Consider the following 27,104-nt stretch of genomic DNA (forward strand, 5'->3'; position numbering starts at 1 on the left):
AAAATTGCATTTTAACACATTTAGTTTTTAGCATCAATTTGTGTATTTTGTGAACTTCTGATGGGGCAGGGCTGGCTCCATAATCAAGTTAGCATCATCAGATTAACAGCTGGTGATTTTCCCTATGGTGGGGAGGAGTGTTCAATGCAAACTGAAGTGAAAATAGGTCATTTCTGAGATGTGTGTCAGGTAGAACTCTGATACTACTTGGTTATTGATGCACCAGAGCCTGACAATTTATTGTAAATTAAGGAAGGCTACCTATCATCATTTCTTTCAGTTATTCTATACATTGATATAGCTCAGTTTCTTCCTCTGATAATCGAGGCCATAAGATGCTTAAAGAATAAACTATGCTGCAAATATCATGACAAAGTACTAAATAAAAATAAAGAGCCAAGATGTTTACCCTTCAATAAGATTGGCAGATCATAAACAAAATTACTTAGGAACATTCTTCTTACTTTTACCTCTGTTACCTTACAACCAAATTTGAAAGTCACAGGGATCCATTAAGGATTACAGAATCAGTAAAATAATGTAAATTGACACATAAGAAGTGGAAAACCTTGTAAATGGTTCATGAAATAATATAAACATTTAACTTTAACTTCATTTATTCACTTGGTGTATACCCAGCCTATTATTTGCCAGGCATTTATCCAGTTTCTAGGAATACAAAAGTGAAAAAGAAAAAGTCTTGCTTCATGGACGTTGCATTGTATGTCAATTAGGGAGAGGATAAGAAGAACAAAAAATGAAGTGTTTCAGATGTTGATATATGCCATAAAGAACCAAACAAATGACATAAATGTGCCTGATGTGGTAGTCCTTCATGGGGGACTGAAAGTATGGCTTCTGGCATCATAATGTCCACATCTACATCTAGGCTGTACAAATTAATAGGTGCACAAGAGGCTAGGTAAGCTATTTACCCTCTCTTCATCTCAGTTTTCTCATCTGTAGAATGGGTCAAGTTCATGGAATTGTTCAATTAAATACTGATGTGTGTAGAGCACACAGTACCTGGCACATACTATTTCCTAATTCATATTGACTAAATGCTTAAATGTTAGGAAGGAGCTCCAACTAAGATTATGGATAACTGAAAAGAACTCTCTGTACCAAAGAAAGAACCAATAGACAAAGATGCAGCTCTCGCTCTTTATATGCGCATGGTATACAATAATGAAAATACACGAAGCTGAAGCCACCCAGTGACCTTCATGATCCATCTTCACACTCATCAGAACTCTCGTCACTTAAGTCCTCGCTGCTTTCTCCCTCGCTCTCACCACTGCTGTCCTCTTCGCTGTCTTCCTCATCTTCCTTGAGATTCTGAGCTTTCTCTGCCATAGAAAGGAAGACAAGTGCTTCAAATGTGTCTTGATATTGTCAGTCAAACAAACAAACCAACACACACACCATAATGCTCCTTACCCTCCCCCTACCAAGGAATATGTATTTCTGAACAGAAGAATCAAGCTGAACTTCACTAACCATACGTAGGATCAAAGTAGTAGAACAAGTGAGAAATATATTATTACTGGCATGAAGATGTTTGTAGGTTCAAAGTTAAGTTAAAATATAGGTCTATAAAATCATTTGTATTATTGTCAAGAAATTCTTAAATAGAATTAGGGTGACTGAGACTTAGGTAATTAAGAGACTACTGGCTTTCCTGGAAATCATGGTACATCCCTTCAACACATGAAGGTGGTTAGCATGTTCTCTTTTCTATACCCAATGCCTCACAGCCAGGGAGCCTTGGCAGTACCATCCCACAGTGAGAAAGGCGTCCTCTTTTCTATCCACAGAGGACAAGCTGATTTTACTAAACCATTTGATTCAGCCATTTAGCTATTTCTTAACCACTTCTGATGAGGCATTTTTGACAATTTCCTGAGATAATGGGGTTTTAAAGACTGACTGCCCATAGTTCTATGAGAAAAAAAGGAATTTAAATTTTAAAAATTACCCATCAGCAACATTTCTTCAATAAGTGATAAAAACTCCTTGGCCTCAGGATTTTCTGGTTCATAGATTAGGACTGAAAATGGACAACAGAATGTGTGTTATTAAGGTTCACAGTGTTTCAACAAACAGGATCCTTAGAATGAGATTGAAACTGTCAGTCAGAGCAGGTAGAAATGCCCAAAGCAATAAACATCAACAATTATACCACAGATAGACTGAGGTACAAATAGAGAAAATGCTCCACTTATATTTGGTGCTTTATTGGAGAAATTATCCTTATTATATTTTTCTACCTCCTATCCAAATAATACAATCTCAATCACCTCAATATGGCTTCCCTAATAGGCCAGTAGCCAAAGTGTTTCATGAATAGAATCATTCTCCAAAGAGTGTACAAATCCTGCAAATGTGGAGAGTTTGATAATGAAAAGACAGTGTGCATATATGTCTGTAATCCCTCATCTCATCCATCAGATTATCTGCATGACATCCTTTGCTGAAGATCTCCTCTAGCACAAAGGAAAGGAGTGTTCTTTGTGTGACCTCTTCTGTAGAGGTGCCACTTTTAAATAACATCTTTTGCATAGGGAAAACTGACATTGCTTTTTTCCCTTCATTCTGAGAACTTTAGTCTACTCACCAGTCATTACCTGCTTAACAGTACTCTCCCCTCTTCGTTGAGCCCCATTTATTCCCTTTGCCTTAGGTGACTGTTGTCCTTCCTTTGGACCATATCAGACTTTTTAAGGCTTGTTGGTATATTATCTATGTGCTAGATACCAGACTTCTTTCCAGAATTTTCTAGGGTCTGGTTTTCAAATCTCTCTACAACTCAATCTCTCTTTCTTATTCCTACATGCCTAGAGGAGTATTCATTATTTCTTTCTGTATCATCCATTGATGACTCCTTGTGCAATATCTTGGTGGCCCCCAGGGGGCACTGAAACATCAAGTGTGCTATTCATCTGGCTAAAAGAGAACTGTGGAAGGTTCAAGGCTCCATTGACTCATGGCTTTCATCTTGACATGTCAAATAAAGTGACTTTATTTCCTAATCCACTAACATAACATACATAACTGTATGCTTGGTCCAAAACTGCCTTTAAGGATCCCAGGTATTTTATACATTATTATACATACATATAAGCTTTCTAATAAGGTACCTTTATTGTACATTTAACTTGAAATTAAATATACTTATCACTAGTCTAAATTTTTCTTTGAGGCTAAGCCTCTTTCTAGAGCAGGATTTCTCCAACTTGCTTCTTTGGATATTAGATTCTTAATACATATTTGGGTACTAAGTTAAAGAAAGTTAATCGGGAAAAACTTACTCTAAGGAGTAATCACAGGAATTTACAGAACCATTCAGATGTTCAAAACTGCTATGAATCTTATAGAGAGGCAAATGTGATTTATCCAAATTTATTTGACAATGGAATCATTTTTGTGGAACACTTACTAATAAACCCTAAGCTATTACTTGGAACTAGTTTAGAAAATTAATGTTGGAATTGGATTCATTTCAGGGATTGCAGTGTAAGTTTAGCTAGCACTTATCAATTTTCAGAGAGTGAGGGAAAGGTATCTGGTTTGAAATTTGGCCCAGTAATAACTATTCTAGGTGACAAATCAAAAATTCTTATTTCACAGCCTAGAAGGGTGTGTAAAGAGTTGAGATAAGCATCTAGCACATGCAGTTTCTGTCCAGGGGTTGTTTTCCAACTTGGGTTCCATAATGGAAGCAAAGCCCAGTAAGGATCCTGGAGAAAGACTGCCCGATATGAATTCTGGTCCTGCTACCATATTTAATATGGTTGTACTTCAGTTTCCTTTTCTGTAATAATATCTGTCATATTGGGCTATTTGGATGAATCAATCAGATAATATAAAGTACTCAGTCCAGTCCTTGGTGCATGGTAAGTGCTGAATAAATATTGGTTATTATTAGTTTTCCTGGAATGGTTCTTGGACTAGAGGATTGTTTGGTTTCTTTTCAAACATTCAGTGGGTGCTTCTTCTGACTGCAGGACTCATGTGGGGAAGTGGGGCTTCTGATGCTATGGGGCTGAACAGACTGGAGCTATTTCAGGGCAGAAAACACTTGTCTTGTTTACTGTTGCATGCCCAGCAGAGTGCTTGCTATGCAGCAGGAGCCTTCAAAACATTAGAAAGGGGAATAAGTGAATATAATAGACAAATGAGAAGAAAGCAGGCTTTTTTCTTTTTTAACCCCAAGATAAGGTGATACTGTAGGCTAATAGAAAGGGATCATTTATTTTACTTGAAAAGAAACAGCTTTATAGGAACCATCTTTTCTGAAGACACATCTATATTCAAAATAGAGCTACAATAATGAGAACTGTTTGGGTTTCAAGCCATTGTTCGTTACTATTTACAATGGTTATAACTCATGATATAGATCTTGTAACACTTCCCTGTTTTTTGTGTGTAGAATCTCTAGCTACTTGTGAGCAGAACTGATGTGCCCTGAGAAGACTGAGCTGCAATTTTCTCACTTATAGTGAAATGACCAAGAAATAGGGAGATTGATTGGCACAAAAACCTCAGTCATGAGCAAAATGAATGAAGAAAAGTACTTTGGACCCTTGACTTCCAGTCCCATTTAAAAACCATTTTTTTCCAGGTTGCCCCTGCTGCCTGACAGGAAATGGAGCAGAAATATAAGTTCTGCATGAGACAGCAGGAAAATGATTGAGGAACGATTAGGACTATATAAAAACTGTGTGGAAGACAGAAGAAATTCAAGCCTATGTCGATAGATACAATATTTTGGAGGAACCCAGCACAGATTTTTAAAAAGGCAGGAAAAAGAGAAAAGAAGCTGTGGGTGCCTAGATGCTGGGTGGGATGCCCTACAGTCAGACAAAATCATATAAGACTAGCTTGCAATTGGACTTCAAGGCACCACCCCAGGAACCAGGGGTTTCTTTCAAGAAAATGAGTGTGTACACTTTTGAAGGGATTAGGATGCATTATTTTATATAAATTAATTGTCCTTAAAAATAAAAAATAAAAAATAAATTAATTGTCCTTGATATAAACAAAGAAAAATATATATTCATCAATCATGGGACCCATTTCTAGCCTGACAGATCCATGAAAATATTTATTTTCCAAGCCTTTGCTTCCTTTACCAGAAAAATAAGCTTATTAACCAAATGAGGAAATTGAAATGGAGTATGGAAATGACAGACTTTCAAGTTAGACTTGGAATATGATCCTACTACTTAGGAGCCATTTGACCTTGTATGAATTAGGCCTTGCTTTGCCTCAGCTTCCTCCTCTATAAGAGTTAATGATTCTCACAAAACTGTTTTGATTATTAAGCACTGTTTCTTCAAGAAGGTTCCTATAGTAGGTATTCAACACATATATGTATAAATGCATAAATATGTAAATATATAACTACACTTACAGATATCAGAGGTTATACATTTAAAATAAAAATACAGGGCTGGGGTTGTAGCTCAGTGGTAGAGCACTTGCCTAGCACATACGAGGCACTGGGTTTGATCCTAGCACCACATATAAATAAGTAAGTAAATAAATTAAAGGTATTGTGTCCATCTACAACTAAAAATATTTTTAAAATAAAAATTAAAAATACACACATATAAATTCTATCTATATCTATCTGTATATACATAGAGAGAGAGAGACAGAGCGAGAGGGAGAGAGAGAGAGGGAGAGCACAAGCACAAAGCAGGTATTTTGTAGAGAAGCTAGAATATGATAAAGGGGACAGACAAGAATATCTATACTATAAGCATTTATATATAAAGTATGTGGGGTCCATGCTAGATAAGAACAATTCATTTTGTCTGCAGCCATAAATACAGAGAAAGTTATGGAACAGCCTCCAATCACATGCAGTGTTTTTTCTCCCTGAGAACTTGGTTCTTCCCTTGACCTGACTTGGCACTGCAGACTCTGGGCCTCCCTAACTTCACACCCTCAGCTGGGAATCTGCCTCAGAAGCAGGCAATCCTGTTCTGCGAGGGAACCCATGCATCCTATTTCTGGGCCTCTTTGCCCATGTTTCCAGTCAGCCCTTCTTCCTCCTAGAAGCAGCGTTCTTACAGGCACCCTAGAGCCTGGTGTCTGATGGGGACCTTAGCCACTCTTCTTGTAGTCTAATCCTCAGTTTTAGAGGCACCACTATTTGACACTGATCTATAAGAAGGGACAGTGTGAATGTGTGAGCCTGTAGATATGTTAAGTTTAAAGTGACTCCCCAGAGGATTGAGAGCATGTGTGCCTTGTCTCCTGCTTTCTCTCCATCTCCCAGCATGTCTGGGTCAGAGGAAGGTGCTCAATATGTACTTGTTGGAAGGAGAGAAGGAAAGAAAGAAGAAAGAGTGGGAGAAAGGGAGGAAGGATATTTTTAAAGGGATATACCCATGAACATAGATAAATTTGAAGTGTTTCAACCCCATTGACCTGGTATTTATTGTACAATCACTGGTTTGAGTCAGGCTGACAAGTAGATTATTGAGCACCTGCTGTTTATGTAGCATTCTGCAGGGCTCATAGCCAAAACAGACTGACAGTACATATATTTTATAAGCTTTAGCCAGAAGCTTTCTAAAATGATTGATGGATAGAGAAATAAAAAATACATAAAATTTTCCACAATTAGTTTCCAGAAAAAATTCATAGAATGGAGGATGAGTGGAACAGAGTCCCTTGTTTTACATAAGCCACTGGAGAAAAGAAAGGTGTAGGAAAAGCAGGCTTGGGTTTCCATTCTGACTGTGTCACTGTCATCGTGAGTAGTGCCAAGCCAGTTGTTTACCCCTCTCTGCTTCAGCTTCTTCGACAGAAAGTCACTGGACATTATCTTCTCTGAAGATTCCTTCTGATTGGAAAATTCTGTTTGTGGGGACTCTAAAAATAGCTTTGACCAAAGTATTTTATTAAATAGGTTAAAAATACTCTATAGGATTAAACAGGACAAGCTGTTTACTTCTGATATGAAATAGGTAGTGCTAAAGGATTTAAGAAACCCGTTTTTAAAACTAGCCAATCTACTTCTGTGTTCATAGTGGGGACACAGGCAAGTGAGGGTAGACCCTCACAATCCCTGCACTACATTTTCACTTCAAGGGATTTATTATAGACTTAATTTAAGTCAACTGCTAGTTAATGGTCCTATTATCAATAGGTTTATAAATGTATTATAAAATAACTCTGACTAAAATATTTGAGGAAATAAGGACAAAATAGTTGGAAAGATGGTGTATGTTAGTATAGAGCTGAAATCTTTCCAATCATTAAATGGGAATTTAAAAGTTGGAAAATACAGTCTTTGACATTAAGAACTCACCCGATAGTTTTTTTTTTTTTAAAGAGAGAGAGAGAGAGAGAGAGAGAGAGAGAGAGAGAGAGAGAATTTTTTAATATTTATTTTTTAGTTTTTGGCGGACACAACATCTTTGTTTGTATGTGGTGCTGAGGATTGAACCCGGGCCACACGCATGCCAGGCGAGCGCGCTGCTTGAGCCACATCCCTAGCCCACCGGATAGTTTTAATAGCAGACTGGACACAGCATAAATTAGGATAAGTAAATCCCAAAAAAGGTCAATAGAAAATATACAAATTGGGCTGGGGTTGTGGCTCAGTGGTAGAGTGCTTGCCTACCATGCGTGAGGCACTGGGTTTGATCCCCAGAACCACATAAAAAATACTAAATAAAGGTATTGTGTTTATACACACACACACACACACACACACACACAAAGAAAATACACAAACTGAAGAATAGAAATATGGAGAAATAAAAACAAAACAGAACTAAGTAAAAGATACATGTGGGATTTCATGGGAAAAAAACCAGCTGAATTCCTGGAATCCCAGGAAGAGAAGAGAAAGAAAGAATAGGGTGGAAGTGGTATGAGGAAAGGTAATGGCCAAGAACCTTTCAATGTTGATGAAAACAACAACCCACAGATTTTAAAACTCAGCAAACCTTCCCAATAGGATAAGTACCAAGAAAACCATAAATACCATTAATTTTTTTTTAAGTTGTAGATGGACACAATATCACTTATTTATTTTTATGTGATGCTAAGGATCAAACCTAATGCCTCACAGGTGTGAAGCAGGCGTTCTACCACTGAGCTACCACCCCAGCCCAGAACCACAACTATCTTCAACAAGTCAAACCACTGAAAACCAGAGAGAGAAAGACAGATCATTTCCCCTGGAATCAAAAGCCTCCAGTGCTTTCCCATCTCACTCAGCGACAAGCCAAGGTCTCTGAATTGACAAATGGTCCCACGCAGTGTGCATAGCCTGTGCCCAACCTCTCTGATCTCTTTGACCTCCGCACCTGCCACACTTCCTTGCTCTTCTGCTGCAGGTACACAGGACTTCTTGCTGCTGCCAGCACACGTGCTGTTTGACATGCCTAGCACACTTCTTTCCTCCACTTCTAGTCTTTCAGGGAGGCCTTTCAGCCTACTGAAAACTACCTTGTCTTCTCCCAGTGCCTTCTAGTCCCTCTTTCTGACTTAGTCTTTTTCCAAAGCATCTAGCATTTATGACACGCAATTTAGCTTATTATCTGTCTGACAATAGGCATAAATGTGGGACTGTTATTCCATCATGTTGGCTGCTCTATTTCCAGTGTCTGGAATGGTGCCTGGCACACCCAGGCTCTCCAACATTGGTGGAATAGTGCATGTTCAGATAGGCTAGCTCGACAGCTACACCACCTGACTTTTCTTTGAAACAAAAAGTATAAAGGTACTATTCCCTTATCACATGATGGTAAGGATTCTGATTTATTTTCCAGTGGTGATAATTAGTCTACATTAGTCTATATTAGTTTATGTCACTAAAAGTTACTCTAGAAGTCTAAATTAATCCTTATATTAATTAACCATTCACGATAAAGGAGCCACTGAGACACTAGCAGGGAATTAGACTTAGGATAATGGAACCATCTTACATATGATAGAATTTATTTTTAGAAAAAAAAGGAATATTGGAAAATGTGAAAGCATTTTGTACTTACTCATCTGACATAATTTTTTTGCGAGATGATAGTCTCGGCCCATTTCTGCTCTCAGGAACTGGAAAACATTAAATTAGTCGGATGTAAGTAGATTCAGAGAGAATTTAATTGTCAATTATAAATTTCCTAGAAAATATTCCATTAATGGCTAGTTGTTTTGCTTTTAACACGTACACTTTTCTAGGAGTGAGTCTATAATCAATTAATTAATCGAGGATATGTAAGTGTCTTGGGTGGCAGGGCAACTTGGAATAAGTGTGCCACCTCTGCTTTGTTGCAGCCACATTGTGTGCATACTACCGAATCATTTAAGAAACATAGGTTGATTTGACTGGCACAGATAGAGTAAATACTTCAATCACTTTACCTGAATATTCCTTTGGTTTAGATATAGATTTCATGTGTGAATGTAGTTCATAACGACATAACAGTTTTTAGTTGAAAAGAATAATTATGTACATTCAATATTTTCCAGCACTGCTTCTATACTATCTAGATTTGCTTATACTATTTTTCTTGTTAAAGTAATACACATTTGTAATGTAGGAAATTTAAAAGCTAAATTAACACATCATATTCTTCATTAAGAAGCACCTATATTTCTACCATCTAGAGATGTTTAACATCTTCATGTCTATCCTTTTAGTTTTGCCCATAAATAAACACATATATATTTATAAACATTAGGATTATTCAGTAATTATTTAATAAATAATTAAATAATTATTTCCCTGAGGTATTAATATTCTTATTTTGGTAGGGAGGGGAGTACTGGAGACTGAACCCAGGGTCTCTTTCATGCTTATCATGCTTAGTATGTGTTCTACCACTGAGCTACACACCCAGTCTAGCATTAAATATTACATATTTTTTTTTACTTATTTAGGCTACAATTTACTAGATGAATTTTTTGTCATTAACTTTTTTTAAGTTGTAGATGTACATAATACTTTTATTTTATTTGTTTTTACTTATATGTAGTCCTGAGGATTGAACCCAGTGCCTCATGCATGCTAGGCAAGTGCTTTACCACTGAGTTACAACCTTGGCCCCTGTCATTAACTTTTTTTTTTTTTTTTTTTTTGGTACTGGGAATTGAGGGGCACTTAACCACTGAGCCACATCTCCAGCACCCCACCCCACTTTTTTTTTTTTTTTGTATTTTATTTAGAGACAGGGTCTTGTTGAGTTGCTTAGCACCTTGCTAAATTGCTGAGGCTGACTTTGAACTGGAAACCCTCTTGCCTCAGCCTCCCTAAGCTGCTGGGATTACAGACGTGTGCCACCATGCCCAGCTCTTTACTCTGCTTCCAGTTTAAAAAAAAAAAAAAAACCCACAAAACTTAACACTTTTTGATGATTGTTCCTGCTTGAGTGTGGTACATCAGGTACATGAATTTTACTCAGCAAGAGACAGAGACACTGAGTACTAAGAAACACTTCTCATGCATATCCAGATATGTGATGAATACCCAGGTACCATTTTAAGAAGAAGTTCTCTATTACTTTTTTCAGTTTCTCCCTTGAAGTTTTTAAAAATATGTTTCTGATGTAAGTAGAATAATTCTAGAGATTTTTCTATTATTCACTAATTTTACCAAAAATCTCATTTATTTGCATATTAATAAAAACTATATCGATTCATGCAATGGAATTCTTACATTTTAAATTCTATTCTTGTCTAAGATATTTTTATTTTCATTCCTATTTGTGATTTTATTCCATTGTAGTTTTGATATTTATCAGTTTATCTGTACATTATTTTTTCAAACACCTAGCTCTTGATATATTAATTTCATTTTTACTTTGAATTATTATTTTTCTTTCTTTTTCATGTTTTATTATGTTTTCTATTTTTCTAGTTTTTAGCATTGATATTTAGTTCCTTTATTTTTTTTGTTTGTTTTATTTTTATTTTTATTTTTAATTTTTTTTTAGTTTTTCGGCAGACACAACATCTTTGTTTGTATGTGGTGCTGAGAATCGAACCCGGGCCACACGCATGCCAGGCGAGCACGCTACCGGTTGAGCCACATCCCCAGCCCCAGTTCCTTTATTGTTGTTATTAGTTTAATCATCATCATCACCATCATTGAAGCATTTAAAACCTTAAGCTCTTTTTAAAATAGTAATATGTAATGTTGTGGTTATCACTATTTTCCAAATTATTGTTTAATTTTGATTTCTCATTTTAATTCAAGTGTCATTTAGAAGAATATCTTTTAAGTGATTTTAATTATTTTTGCTTATAATGCCTAATTTCATTGATCATGGTTAGAGAATGTGATCAGTATAATATGCAGCTGTTGTTCATATTTTTGAAATCTTGTTTATCAGCTGAATTTCTATATTCTCCTCTTCCTTCAACTTTCTAAGATTCCACTCACATCTCTCCCTCTTAAAAAATCCTTCTCTTATCCCTGTTCTTCCTGCTTCTTTTCTCAGTCACTTAAGTCTTCCTGTTCCCAGGGAACTTCATAAGCACTTTCATTAGCGTGTGTTTCAATGTGTTGTAACTATTTTTAAATGTGCCTGTTTTCAAGGACAGAATGTCTCTCTCTTATTTATTTCTATATGCCCAGCAACTAGCATGGTGCCCAGTATGTAGAACACATTCCTTCCAGCAGTATTTACAGGGCACCAAGACTTCTCTTATTCCTGCCTCTGCCTCACTAGAATACTGTATGTCACTTTCAGAACCTTCTTTTACTTCTAATCCAATGAAGAGAGATGAGTAGCCAGGTAAGCGTTTATATCCGGGCAAGGATCTTTTTAATTGATTTTTAAAACTTTACTTGATGAATACATACTAATTTGCCTAATCTACTTAGTAATAAGACCATTAGTTATTTCAGCATTTTTAAGTTTCTTAAATTGTAATGCACAAATAAAACTTACTTCTGCCATCAACTCTAATGGGGCACGAGTATCCTTTTTAGGGTTACTGTCTTCATCATCTTCATCACTCGTATCGTCCTCACCATCAGCATCCGTTGATTCCGACAACTTATCAGTACCCTGAACATAATGTTCATTATTTTTCTCCTGCTTTGCAATAATTGTGTCTTTGCCCTCTTCACCTAAAACAGAATATACATAATTTAAGCAATAAACAATGAAAAGTTTAGAGGTTAAATTTTGCCAGACCCTATTAGCATCCATAAAACTGATATACTAAATTAACATAATCACCAAACAAAAACCGTCTTAATGACCAACAATCTAGCCTCTGAACACTACAGATATTAATCTATCAAAATCCCAGTGAGGGCTGGTGGTGTGGCTCAGGGGTAGAGCACTTGCCTGGCATTCGTGAGGCACTGGGTTTGATCCTCAGCACCACATAAAAATAAAATATGTTGTTGTCCACCTATAACTGAAAAAAAAAAAAAAAAAAAATATATATATATATATATATATATATATATATATATATATATATATATAAAATCCCAGTGAAGTAGTACAATTTTTGCTCCTGTTTATTGATGAAAAAATTGGGGGACAGAGGAGTGAAATAAATTATTCTTCTAGGATTCAGTTTGGCTCCAGAGTCCATGTTCTTGACTGTCTTATATTTCTTTCTAATGTACATCAAAAATATTAAAATAAATATACTAGTATTAATTTTTAAAAGTGTTTACCACGTGTTTCCTAAAATATCTCCTTGAAAACCAGTGAGCCTGACTCCTTTGGCTTTATGGAGTCTTTCAGTTTCAGACTGATCTTGTGTTACACCCACCCCTTTCTTGTAAGATTTTGAGTGCCTGGGACACCTTGGGAAAGGGCCTTTTTGATGGGAGTGTAGCCATGAGCTACTCTAAAAAATTGTATAAACACTATATCAGGAAGAAGAAAAGGAGGAAATCCAGGAGAGCTCCAGAGAAGATAGGTTAGAAAAACACAGATCAAATGAAGTAAAATGAAACTCCTGACTCTAAGCCAAGAGCACTACCCTGAAAATGGATATGAAGCCCTTCCAGGAGAATGACAATGGTGTTATTCAAGCTGTCCATCTAACCTGCTTCTGTTTCATTCATAGTCTCCATTGGCTCACAACCACCTTGATCTTCCAGTATGCACCAGTATGTACACCAGTATGTGCACCAGTTCACCACACTGATGTCATCAGGAAGGTCATAATAAGGAACTAAAGACATCCTATGATGTCACAGGCACTGTCTCATTCAATTCAGTTGTTATGGGGAAGTTTCCTGTTCTCTAGATCTAAAATAATCCTCTCCCAGGTACTGTTTATTTAAATGTAGCACCTATCAAAACCTGAAATGATCTTGCATGTTTCTGGTTTTTTACTGTTAGTTCAAAATAGATTTTAAAAAATAAGTAACAAAATCGCACATATTTATGAGGTTTCATGTGATGTTTGGGTACATGTATACATCATATAATGTTTAAATCATGTAAAACATATCCCCTCAAACATTTATTATTTATTTATGGTGAAAACATTCAAATTCCTTTCTTTGAGCTTTTTGAAATTTATAGTACATTATCATTATTTATTGTCACCCTAGTGAATAACAGCTCACCAGCATTAGGATGCTTACACTACAGTGTGAACTTTATAAGGTGTAGGAACTTTGCCTATTTTGCCAACTATTGTATTCACAGCTTCTAAATTAATGCCTGGCACTCTGGTTAAGCAAATAGAACTTGTTAATGCTTTCATAGGTATTTAAATCCATGCAAGGATTGAATGCCTTATAACATCATCTCATGGTGTATACTCAGGGATCCTCTATCTGACTGCGTATCAGAATCACCAAGTACCTGAGTTTGAAAAACTATCAATTCCCAGGCCCCACCTTAGACCTAGAGTGTTGTCAACTCCCCAGGGTCCTGGAAAGAGGTTTAAATTAGAAGCCACAATCACTCAGTTCAGTAAGACAAATGCTATTACCTGTACTTTCTTTTAAGAAAGAAGATGGCCATTGGTCAAACTGTAGATTTGTTAAGAAATCTTTATTTTTAATATTTTTTGAAGATACTCTTTTTTCAGTACTCTTTAAAGAGACTTTGTTTTCAATCTTTTTTGAAGAGACTTTCTTCCTACATGTTAAAGTAGATAGTAAAAAAAATTTTCCTAGTCAGAATTCTGTATAATACTTTATATGGGTTCATAAACATACATTTAATATAAGCATATAATATATATATATATATATATATATATATATATATATATATATATATATATACCAGCAATAGCCTTAAATAGCTAAAAGGTAATATCTTCTTTGTAGAAAAGTTCTATTTCTGCCTGGCATTTGTTACTATGTAACAATTCCTAGGATCCTTCCAGAGTTAAAGTACATAGGAATTAGTTATATAAATGTCATTGGTACATCATTGTGACATGATAGTATAAAACTAAGAAAATTAACCTTGAGTTTTTTAAAAAAAATGTTTATAAATAGATTCATGCCATTGCTATATGCTATACTATGGAGTAAATCCAACACTAATATTAACCCTTGATCATAATATAAAATTGTTTTTTTCATCAGGGAGCTGAATTAAAAAGAGATTAACTTTCTCTCCCTCTCTTTTTTAAGCCCAAAACCCATGTCAATAATATGCACTGAGATAAGGGATTCTTATGTGATGTACTCTGTTCTCAAAGATAGCACCCATGCTTGTGAAAAACTACCCATTCTCCATTTCTTTTTTGAGGTCTTTGTCTCATTTGAAAAGCTTTAACAAGGGCTGGGGTTGTGGCTCAGTAGTAGGGCACTCACCTAGCACCTGCAAGGCCCTGGGTTTGACCCTTAGCACCCCATAAAATAAATAAAATAAAGGTATTGTGTCCAACTACAAAAACTAAATATTTTTTTTAAAGTTTTAACAAACTCAATTTCTAGTTTGTATAAAGATATAAGAAGATGTAAAATACCATTTTCCCCAAAATATTGTGGCTCTGTTTTTTCTGTGTTGAAATATGAATCCAGAACATTAGTGGCTGAGTTCGTGGTCTTAGGCTCTGATTTAGCAAGTAGTTGACCAGTTTGTTATAGTCCTTATTATGGGAGGAAATGAAACTTTACTTCCTCAGTATACTGGACCTAAATCAAAACCCTTTGCTGTAAATGAAAATACACAGCAAAGATAATTTACATTTGTTTTGCCTCTGCCTCCTTGATTTTCTAATTGTCTACAAATGATCCAGGAGAAAACTCTACATATAAAAAGTTGGAAACTCACTAAAATGTTCCATTTCCAGAATATGAGATTCCTGTTATGCCAAAAGTGATTAGTAGAATTTGTAGGCTCTAATGTCTAATGCAGATAAAAAGGCTTTGATATTTTTTTCTTCACTGAATTATACTATTTCATTTTTGATATCTAAGATATCATCTATTTATTATCAACATATCATTGCTTTATGTACCACCAAGAAAGGAAAAATACTGCCAAACATAATTATAAGATGATATCAATTTTAAGAGATGTTAAAATATGAAAAAAATGAAGATCTAAGAATGTATACTTCCATGGTACTTCTATATTCACTAAGTTATATCCCTAAGTAGGGGAATTTAATAATATAGTTCTGGGTATTTGAATAATTGGCAATGTTTTTAATAACCCTAATGAAACACACATAGAGGAGACCAACACACTCAATAGCCTGAAGATAAATGGTATATTATATTTGGAAGCAGTGATTTTGACAAAAAACACCTACATGAGAATGGACCAATTCATAGTTTTATTTATTTATTTATTTATTTGATTCTGGAGGTTGAACTCAGGGGCACTCAACCACTGAGCCACATCTCCAGCCCTATTTTGTATTTTATTTAGGAACAGGGTCTCACTGAGTTGCTTAGCCTCACTTTTGCTGAGGCTGGCTTTGAACTTGGGATCCACTGTCTCAGCCTCCCTTACAGGTGTGCATCACTGTGCCTGGCCAAATCATGACTTTAACAGTAAAGTATAAAACTCTTTTCTGTTCAATTCATGTATTCTTTCTCATATTGTTTCAAAGAATGAGAAGCTGGAACTTCAGTCTTCTCTGCAACAAAAATCGATTGACTTCCCTGTGAGAAAATATGACATTTATGGTACTAAGGCCACTAAACATTTAAGAAAAACAGATAACTAGTATACTCCAAAAGATCATGCCGCAGTCTGGCTGGGCATAAATCAGGAGCCACTGAAGCAGGAACAAACTTTATTTCTGAACTCCACCAGCACACTCCACACACGCTCCCTGGGAACCCTCCCGAACGCCACGCGGCTCCCCCAGGAACCAACCACCGGAAATCCCTCTCCCAGAAATCCCTCCTCTCGCACTTTCCCAGCCAATGGGAACTCTCCGGGAATCCCCACGAGAACTCCAAAGTAGCAGGCCGAGGCGGACAGTAAAGGTCTAATATACAACCCGAATCAATCCAGCATCATCTTAATGGCTTGCCTCTCAACCAATACTATTGGCAAAATGCCAGGGGCCATTCCGACTTGGCTGTGGCTCTCAGCAAGATCAGGGTTTTTTCCACCTAAGATACCATCTCACTCCAGTAAGATTGGCAGCCATTATGAAGTCAAACAACAATAAGTGCTGGCGAGGATGTGGGGGAAAAGGGTACACTTGTACATTGCTGGTGGGACTGCAAATTGGTGCGGCCAATATGGAAAGCAGTATGGAGATTCCTGGGAAAGCTGGGAATGGAACCACCATTTGACCCAGCTATCGCCCTCCTCGGACTATTCCCTGAGGACCTTAAAAGAGCATACTATAGGGATACTGCCACATCAATGATCATAGCAGCACAATTCACAATAGCTAGACTGTGGAACCAACCTAGATGCCCTTCAATAGATGAATGGATAAAAAAAATGTGGCATCTATACACAATGGAGTATTATGCAGCACTAAAAAATGACAAAATCATGGAATTTGCAGGGAAATGGATGGCATTAGAACAGATTATGCTAAGTGAAGCTAGCCAATCCTTAAAAAACAAATGCCAAATGTCTTCTTTGATTTAAGGAGAGCAACGAAGAACTGAGCAGGGGGGAAGAGCATGAGGAAAAGATTAACATTAAACTGAGATGAGTGGTGGGAGGGAAAGGGAGAGAGAAGGGAAATTGCATGGAAACGGAAGGAAACCCTCATCATTATACAAAATCACATATAAGAGGTTGTGAGGGGAAAGGGAGGGGAAGGGAGAGAACTGAACAACAACAGATGAGGTAGAGAGGGAAGATGGGAGGGGAGGGGGGATAGTAGGGGATAGGAAAGGCAGCAGAATACAACAGTCACTAATATGGCATTATGTAAACATTGTGAATGTGTAACTGATGTGATTCTGCAATTTGTATTTGGGATAAAAATGGAAGTTCATAACTCACTTGAATCAAATGTATGAAAGATGAAAAAAAAAAGATCAGGGTTTTTTTTTTCTTTTTTAAGATTTATTTTTTAGTTATGGGTGGACATAATATCTTTATTTTTTATTGTGTGTGGAGGATCGAACCAAGTGTCTCATGCACGCTAGGCAAGCACTCTACCTACTAAGCCACAACCCCAGACCCAAAAGATCAGTTTTTATTAACTTAAATAGTCACAACCAAAAAGATTCAAATTTTTACTCTCTGTAATAAATCCTTTGGAAATGGGAGGAGTTTAGTACTTATTAAATCTATATACAGAGTAAATTATGTTAGATGTCCCATGGGAACATTTATGTTGGAAGGTAGATATCCTAGGTTTAGAATTTTTTTTTCTTAGTATGTAAAGAACACTTGGGTATATTTAGAAAATGTTCCCAAATTTCTATTGGAATTAATACTCTTTTCAGTATATTTATACATTAAACTTGGTCTTAAAATGATTTATATTGCCATTTTCTGTCCTAAAAATGAGCCATGCCAGAGATTTGACTGATTGACTCTGCTGCTTAATACTGAATAAAGAAAAGCTTGCTGAAAAAGCAAAAACAAAATAAAAAAAAGACTTATATTGCTCAAACATGTGCCCAAACCCAAAATTAACTAAAATTTACTTTTCTGAGAAGGTCTTAGCTATGCTTTGAGAGACCTGTGTTTGTGAAGTGTAATGTTTGCTTGCCAATCTTGGTCTGTGTCCGGCATTTACTTAAAGTGGAAAAATGGGGATTAAAAAAAATAGTTAAAATAAAAAATAGCCTTTCATTTCAGAAAATATGATAAAACATGATTAAATAACAACAAAAAAACCCTATTGATAAAATTTTTTTCCACTCTAGTCAAAGAGTTGGGTGCTATGGATTTGCTTGTCATTTCCCCTGTGGCTGGGACTGGAGTCCTGATCAGATTAGGGCAAAGATCTGGTGAAGAGAGAACACTTCTAGTTTTTCCTAATTCAGCCTAGATGGGACCTTTTGGCAAATACTACTTGCCTAGTCAGACAATGGAGCCATGTGGGGTAGAAAGTGGAATAGAAGCTACACTGAGAAAATTCATCAACATTGCTGATCAGTCCCACTCTTCTTACAGCAAAGGTCACCCTGCAATTTAGTATTACTTGATTATTTTTTTCAAAGACTAGCCCTTCACCTTTAACTTTGGGGTGAGGTAAGAGGGATGGCAAGGCCACACATTTGTGAAACTTACTGGCTACATTAACTACCCTTTCCCTTGTGATTGATCATTTTGTCCTTGCAAAAAGGAGTTTGATAGTCAAATGCAATTATTATTGAGATCAAGAGAACAAGTGCTCACTCTGCTTTTCTATATTGACAAGTGCTGCATTGATTTATTCCCGTGCTTCATCTACCTTGGGATGTGAATTACCCCTGCTCCAGTTCACATCTATGAATTTTGGGGTTTATGGACATAATAGTAATTAATTTTCACCAAAGATCTGTTAACTTCTATTATCATTATTAAAAATTATATCTTATATTTCCCTCAAAAGTAACTAAATATTTTTTAAATTTTAAAATCTAAATGTTTTCAACTATGTAATATGACATATAATTAATTATATGTGTAGAGTAATAGTCTTTTTTTAAAAAAAAAAATTTATTTCTTTTACTTATACACCTTTGTTTTTATTTAATCACTTTTACATGGTGCTGAGGATTGAATCCAGGGCCTCGCATGTGCTAGGTGAGCGCTCTACTGCTGAGCCACAACTCCAGCCTGAGTAATAGTCTTTTAACAAGGCTTTTTTTCCCCTCTAATTGGTTGTAACTTGACATTGAATATAAATCCTCTGTATTGATTTGCTATGTATTTCTTTCTCTTCAATATAAAATATGCATTAAAAGTATATAACATAAAATTTGCAATATAAGCAAAGGTGAACATTTTTAGCTCCAAAAGTAAAAAATAAAATATATGATGCAAAAAGTGAAGTTTTCTTCAGGCAATAATATTCAGAATAAACCAAAATAATGTCAGTTTTTTTTTTTTCAGTGCTGGGGGTTGAATCCAGGTTCTCAAAAATCCTAGCTACATCTCTATTATTCCTCAAGAGCTACACCCAGCCCCAATAATATGAATCAGTCCCATCACAATGTCTACCAACTTGTCAATAATCTCTATGCATGTGTTTTATGATCAACTTTCAAACTATAATTTTTCATAGAATAAATAATAGATATTTTTCAAAAGTTAGGAAATGAACATAATCAAGAAGGGCATTAAAATTTTTTAGAATCAGTGCTTTGATTAGAGCTGGTACTTAATATTTAGCTATTAAATTGATATTGTACTATGATTTTTAATACTAATTTCACCAGCTAGTTGAGTTGATTTTTCTTTTAGTAATGATGATTCATGTTATAAAAAAAATCTGTTTAGATATTTACTTACAAATATATCCTGAAAGATATGAGCAAATAGCAAAGGGAAATTGGAATGAGCAATGGAAATTACACAAGTAAAATACAGAATACATGATGTTTAAGCATTAAAAAATAGAAGTGATTATTATCCATGCCTCTACATTTTTATCAATATTCATTTTTAATTTTACATATCCTTCTATTTAAGTAATAATTACTTTACTGAAGCAAAAACTAAAGTGCTAATCCATGCATTTCTGGCTTTTCAAATTTAATTAGGTGACAAATGGTTGCATTATCTAGTTCTAATTGCTTAAAAGGCATGTGACAGATCAGCTGCACAACCAAAGACATCTTCTTACTCTGACATTGCTTCTTTTGGTTTAAGCATCACTTTTTCTGAAAGAGAAAACAAAAAACTTAGTATTTTTTCCAGAAGTGATGTTCCTAATGTAAGTGTCACATTGGGAAATATTTAAGATTTTTTTGGATGAGATATAATAAAATATTTGATTACTAAATCATAAAATCACATTCAGTCATCCCAATATTCTTATTAATTAATATTTAGGACAGAATCATGATCAAACACATTTTAAGTAATAAATAATTTACCCTTTGGATCAAACACTAGCAATCTGCCATTCTGTCTGTTTTTTGGTTCCTAAAATAGAAGCAGGAATAAAAACTAGCATTATCATTATTATTTTAATTTGAGGTGTTTGAAATAGTTTAAGAGCATTTGCAAAAATATTTCTATTATGTATGCTAAAGTGTGATTTTATGCTAAAATCAATTATTTAAAAACTATATAAAGTGATGGTTAAATAGACCCAAAGCATTCTTTAAAAAGTTTTTATATTCTTACCTTTGTAGCATCTGACTTGTCTAGGTAATTCCTGCACAAAAAAAAATATTTACTTGATAAATTTCTGAACACTTGCATAAATTTAAAATAGATATAAAACAACACAGAACACTCAGTCTGTCAGTAGGTTATTAAGTGTTTATTTGTTTTTATATTTATTAGCATTAATTACATCCTAACAAAACCTCTTTCTTCTGGACTACAATATGGAGTTTGAAAAATCTGGAGAAATTACTCCTTCCCTTTCTCATGTAAAAAGAGCTATAGGAATGATTTTGCTGCTAGGGGTGGTGGCCCATGCCTGTAATCCCAGCAGCTCAGGAGGTTAAGGCAGGAGGATCTGGAGTTCAAAAGCCAGCCTCAGCAACTTAGCAAGGCTCTAAGCAACTCAGGGAGACCATCTCTAAATAAAATATTTTTAAAAAGGGGGGGGGGGCAGGGATGTAGCTCAGTGGTTAAACACCCCTGGGTTTAATCCCTGGTACCAACAAAGAAAAGATTTTCCATGGAAGAACAGCCTGGTATTAACTAACCCTCTAAATTCTTTTACATTTTGATTTCACCTAACTTGAACTCTAGATCTAGATTCAAATCCGATCAGCAGCTGGCTGAGGACTTCCCTCTCCTGGTGAGCTGACCGTGGAAATCATAAATTCATCTTAGCTCATGTTTACAACACCACTTCTCTCCCCTACTTCAACAAAATAAAACATGATATATAAATCAAACTCTCAGCTACATTCCAATTTATTGGTGCCATAAAACAATACTTTCTAGAGTGTGAGTTTAGAGCAATATGAAATTTCAAGATATGGTATTTTAATAAAGTATTATTTAAACAAATACCTATAAATTGATGTTTGATTTTACCTGAAGATACATTTTTAAGTATGTTTTTTACTCATAAAATTCCCTTGTGCATTAATGCTTGAAAGTTAAAATGTTTTCTCTATTATTTTTGCCTTTCTAAGAGATTTCCTGCAATATCTGGATGAATAGATATTGTAGAGAAAAGGCCTTAAGGATTTAGTTTTTTAAACATGGAAGAGGTCACATTTAAATTTTCCATAAGTAACAACTCACTTGTTGCTTCCTCTTAACACTTGGCCCCAGACTCCAAGCTAGATGTTTCAAATTTTTATAATTACATACCTAAGGATTTCTGGCATACAAAATCCAGGGCCAAGACTGTGAACCATAAGAGCCAAACTTCATTATTTTGTATTTCTCTTTTTAAAAATCTGACTCCTTCACATGGACTTATACTCCTGAATAAAGCAGTAGTACATATACTTTTGTCTCAGGCTTTGTTTTTTGGGAAACCCTGACAGTTTGTTATTAATTTGATTCTCCTCCTGAGAAGCTCACAAAGTCTATCAGAAAAGTGAGGCATCTTTTAGGGGAAACCAGTTGTGGAAAACCAAATTCTAGATAAATGAAAGAATGAATTAAATAGGCCTTAACTGCGGGGAGCCATCCATGAAAAACACACGAGGATCTTGCCTTGGCATGTAGCCAGGGAGATTTTAGGCTGAACCTTGGGGAACTATATCCTCAGCACGACCTTTATCTTCCCTCTGCTATAACGATCTCTCAGGTTGGTTGGGGAGATGGGAGTAACACGTTGGGAACTGGACGGCCCACCTGTAACTTTTTTTGGAGAACATTCTAAGAAAGGCCTTTGATGTCCCCCAATATAAATGAAGCAGGCGCAGGCTTCATTTTGCTATTAGTATAGACGCTCGATCTACATGATCGGCTAGCCCGTCCCACCCCTGCTTTTTGAAACTATTTTCTGTGTCCTGTGGTTTCTTCTTTGTTCTATTTTTCCTACCTTTTATTTCTCAGCCAGCCCATTCTACCGAGAGGAACCCCATTTCCATTGCCTGCCTGCGTGGGACGTGGGTGAGACTTAATAAAGGAAATTTAAGATGACCTCTCCTGAGAGGTACTTTCATTCCACAAATTTCCATAGTCCTGTGGTTCCTGAAGGACAGGGGGAACATCACCTTTATATTTAGAACCCTCCTCTCCTTTCTAACTCGGGGATCCTTGTGGATTGCAATGCCCCACCCAATTCGCACCTGGGGAAAGGAAAACCTAGATGGGAGATGCCAGCCCTGGATGCCAGCTTTATCACTACTTGGGAAGTCTCCCCTTAACTTTCCTTCCTAATACTGAATTCCCTGGTGGGCAATATGGTATAACACTCAAGAGTTCTGTCTCTTGGTGAGAGAAACTGTTTTCACATGGTCCAAGTGAGTCTGGGAAAATTAGTTAACCTCTTTAAGCTTCAGTTCTTCCATCTGAAAAACAGTGATCACAAAGGAAATAAATTCACTAAATTATTGTCAAGATTGAATGAAGAGGGGCTGGGGTTGTAGCTCAGCGGTAGAGCACTTGCCTAGCATGTGTGAAGCATTGGATTTGATCCTCAGCATCACATAAAAATAAATAAATAAAGGTATTGTGTTTTATATATATATATATATATATATATATATATATATATATATATATTTTTTTTTTTTTTTTTTTTTTTTTAAAGATATACTGGAGTAATCTGGATAAAGAGTTTAGCACAGAGCCTGGCACTTAGGAAGGATGCTATAGAAACGAATTGATGTTTCTTTTAAAGAGTCAGCTGACAAGATGTCCTCTAAGGCTGATAAGAGCTCCCTGGGACTGAGATGGACTATCTCTGAAGGCTTTAATTAATTAAAAAACAACATAAACCCTCAAATACTGATGCTTATCTACAAAGTTCACTGACTTCAGGGAAAATGCAGTAACATAGAACACTTTTTGTGTGTGTGCTGGAGATTGACAGGGACAATGAGCTACACACTTAGTACTTTTTATTTTTTTATTTTGAGTCAGGGTCTTGCTATGTTACTGAGGCTGGCCTCAAACTTTTGATCCTCCTGCCTCAGCCTCCAGAGTTGTGGAATTACAGGTGTGTGCCACAAAATACAGGTAAAATTTAAAATTTGCAATATTATTTTCATCTCTATGTTTATTCTTCTCCTCCAGGCATTTGAGCAGTATGTTGGCCTTGTGCTACCTTAAATCTCCTCTCCATCAAGTTGGAACTGTTCAAATCGGAGTCATGATATCCAGAAAGAGCAGTCTGAAGATGTATACTCTATATTCATGACTATTGATTGATATGGTTAACATTAACTTCATGGCACTCATTTAATTATCCCTTTGAATCTCTACTAAGTACACCCTCTAGCTTTTGGAATAGGGTTGACTCACCTGATGTCTTTCAACAGTACCTGTGACAGTGGAAACAAAAATTGTGATAGTTTCCAATTTTCATGCAAAATTCAATGTCTACTTAAAACAAACATTTGGGTTGGGGGTGTAGCTCAGTGGTAGAGTGCATGCTTAACACAAAGAAACAAATTTTGATGAGCACCTCTTATGTAAGAAATATGTCTGAGCTAAGCTCTGGGGATATAGAAATGAAGGGAGAATAGTTGTCATCATCTATATGGAATAATATAAGGCCAAAGATAGAGTCCTGGGAAGTGACACCTAAGAACCAGGTAGAGGAAAAGCACATAATAAATGTGTAGACAGATTATGACTAGAGTGTTAGAATGACCACAACCATGATAGAAGTTTCTTAAGGGAAGAAATTGGTTTTCACCCAGGAGCATGGATCCTACATGACTTTAAAGGCACTCAGATATTACTGAGTGAATAAAGCTATTAAATGACATAAAATAGCTGGATTGCCTTAGAGTGCTTTTGCAATTAAAAAAGAAAGGCCCACAGAATTGGAAGGGATGATTCTGAGAAAGGAGTTGGGGAAAAGCAGAGATAGTTATTTTTATAAAGAATAAAAAATATTAAAAGACATATGTAGAGGGGATGGGTTATGGCTCAGCAGTAGAGCACTCACCTCGCATGTGTGAGGCCCTGGGTTCGATCCTCAGCACCACATAAAAATAAATAAAGATATTGTGCCCATCTACAACTAAAAAATAAATATTAAAAAAAAGACATATGTAGAAAGATAGGTAGTATTAATCAGGAGATAAATATATCTGATTCAATAAGTATATAAAGTACACACAGCAAGATAATTTATAAATTCATAATTATGTGATTATGTTTTAAAATATTCTGGGCATTATATAAGTAATGTACATTATATTAAAAATTGTACTTTGGGGATCAGGATATAGCTGTGTGGGAGTCAGCATGGGCTTATTTCTAAGAAAAAACGCTTGGTTCTTGACTCTTTAGTTAATTGTATTTAATTGTCTGGACTCTAGGTTGTAAGTCACAGAAACTATGCTCAAATTATAGAGTAGCAACTTATGTGACATTGAGGGTACCAAGCACTGGAGATGAGCAATACAAAGTCTCTATGCTCACGGAACCCAGTCTAGTAAGGAAAACAGGGAATGAATGAATACAGGCATGAATGAATGAAATTATGACAATCCCATATTTTTCTTTTCTTTTTTTTTTTTTTTTAGAGTGAGAGAGAGAGAGAGTGTGTGTGTTTTAATATTTATTTCATAGTTTTCGGCGGACAGAACATCTTTGTTTGTATGTGGTGCTGAGGATTGAACCTGGGCCACACACATGCCAGGCAAGCGCGCTACTGCTTGAGCCACATCCCCAGCCCCAAAGAGCCATTTTTCTTAAAGTGACTGGAGCTGAGTCAAAGGAAAGCATTCTCACAGAATCCAAGAAAGAGCTGAACATTCAAACTGTGTGGAGAACAGGACACAGTGGATGTAGCTGTGTCAAGGACTCTGGAGCCTTTCCCCCTAGTTCATCTCAGCTTCTTCCTGAACGTGGGCCTCATTTTTCTCTCACTGAAGACAGGTTTTTCTAAACATGGCTCCCAGCATTCTTGTTTTAAGGAAAAATGTACTCTTTTTTAACAACTAGAAATCCTAGTAAAGGGCTTATTAATTCAGCTGGGGTTTGGTTGTTGTTGTTTTGGTACAAAGAAAAAATAAGCTTGAGTCACTTTAAGAAAAATGGAGGTCTCTTATGAAGCCAAACATGGGATTATCATAATTTCATATATGCATGCATGTATTCATTCATTCTTTGCCTGCCTTCCTTACTAGACTGAGTTTCATGAGTATAGGGACTTTGCATGTATTGTCTATTAGAAGGAAAGGAGAAGGCAAAGGAAAGAATTGAACTGGAGCTCTGCTGTTCAATGCGATTCAATATGAAAATATTCTATCCTTTTGTACTTTTCGTTTTTATAAACTACCTTGTCTTCTAATAGGCAAAGAATGAATGCATAGATAGACAGCTACATGTTCAGGCCCTGCACTGTGGTAAAAGAGAATGAGCTCATTAATCATCATCCTTCATCCTGAAGGAACTTAATGGAGAAAAAACATGATGAAGGCACAATATTTTATTGCATAGCCTCAACTGTGTATAAAATGTTTTGAAAGATCATCTATCACTTAAAATCATTTAAAAGTGGCTAGATATAAATTTTATATATTTCCTCCTTTATAGAACAACATAATGTTAGAACCCAGAATTTAAAGCCAGACCAACTATTTTCAAATCTTAGTAGATTGGATAATGTTGAGCCATTTTCTTAACTGCTTTCTGATTCAGTTGTCAGCTATAAATTGAGGATAAAAATCTCCCCTACCTCATAGAGTAATTGTTCAAAATAACAGAATGGCTAATAACAAATAATAGCAGCACTTATCTCCTAGTAGAATTACAATTACTACAACTCCTTCTGTTACTATTGTTATTACCCAAAGCCCAGCAAGGAGAGTCCTGAAGTTACACTGGGCAAAGAATGGAGAGAAACACTGAGAAGTAGCTTAATTAGAGGGTGTGGGTAGAAAGCTTTGGAGTTCTGGAATGACTGCAATGGAGCCCCTACAAAGGTGTTGGAACTCAGTTCTGGTAAACTCTTAACAATTAAAAAGCAGTGCTGCTGTTATTCTCTGGAGATTTAAAAAAAAAACAAATCCCAAATCACTTCAATTAGGAAAAAAATTAGGGGCTGGGGATGTGGCTCAAGCGGTAGCGTGCTTGCCTGGCATGCGTGCGGCCCGGGTTCGAACCTCAGCACCACATACAAAACAAAGATGTTGTGTCCCCGATGACTGAAAAATAAATATTAAAATTCTCTCTCTCTCTCTCCCCCTCTCTCACTCTCTCTTTAAAAAAAAAATTAATGAACTGGATTTTGGGATCATTGTATTTGATTTTTAGGAGAATGAAAGAAATCAAAAGACATTTTCAGATTCATTTATTTATTTAACTGGATTTTGGAATCATTGAATTTGATTTTTAGGAGGAAACAAATCAAAAAGACATTTTCAGATATATTTATTTATTTATTTGAGATTGCATGCCTCCCTGTTGCCCAAATGGTTCTTGAACCTTGGCTCAAGCAGATTT

The 27,104-nt window shown here is 35.9% G+C and overlaps 1 protein-coding gene across 1 annotated transcript; it reads right to left on the reverse strand.

Annotated features, from left to right (window-relative positions):
- Window positions 1–1,224: 1,224 nt before the first annotated feature.
- Erich2 (glutamate rich 2) lies at window positions 1,225–13,069 on the reverse strand. Its single transcript, XM_076866559.2, has 5 exons — window positions 13,042–13,069; window positions 11,919–12,100; window positions 9,021–9,078; window positions 1,979–2,050; window positions 1,225–1,349 (listed from the first exon to the last, which is right to left on the reverse strand). The coding sequence occupies exons 1-5, from the start codon at window positions 13,067–13,069 to the stop codon at window positions 1,225–1,227; spliced, it is 465 nt and encodes a 154-aa protein (XP_076722674.1).
- Between the last annotated feature and the right edge of the window lie 14,035 nt (window positions 13,070–27,104).

The sequence above is a fragment of the Callospermophilus lateralis genome, chromosome 9, assembly GCF_048772815.1.
Source record: "Callospermophilus lateralis isolate mCalLat2 chromosome 9, mCalLat2.hap1, whole genome shotgun sequence".
In the NCBI taxonomy this organism is placed as follows: domain Eukaryota; kingdom Metazoa; phylum Chordata; class Mammalia; order Rodentia; family Sciuridae; genus Callospermophilus; species Callospermophilus lateralis.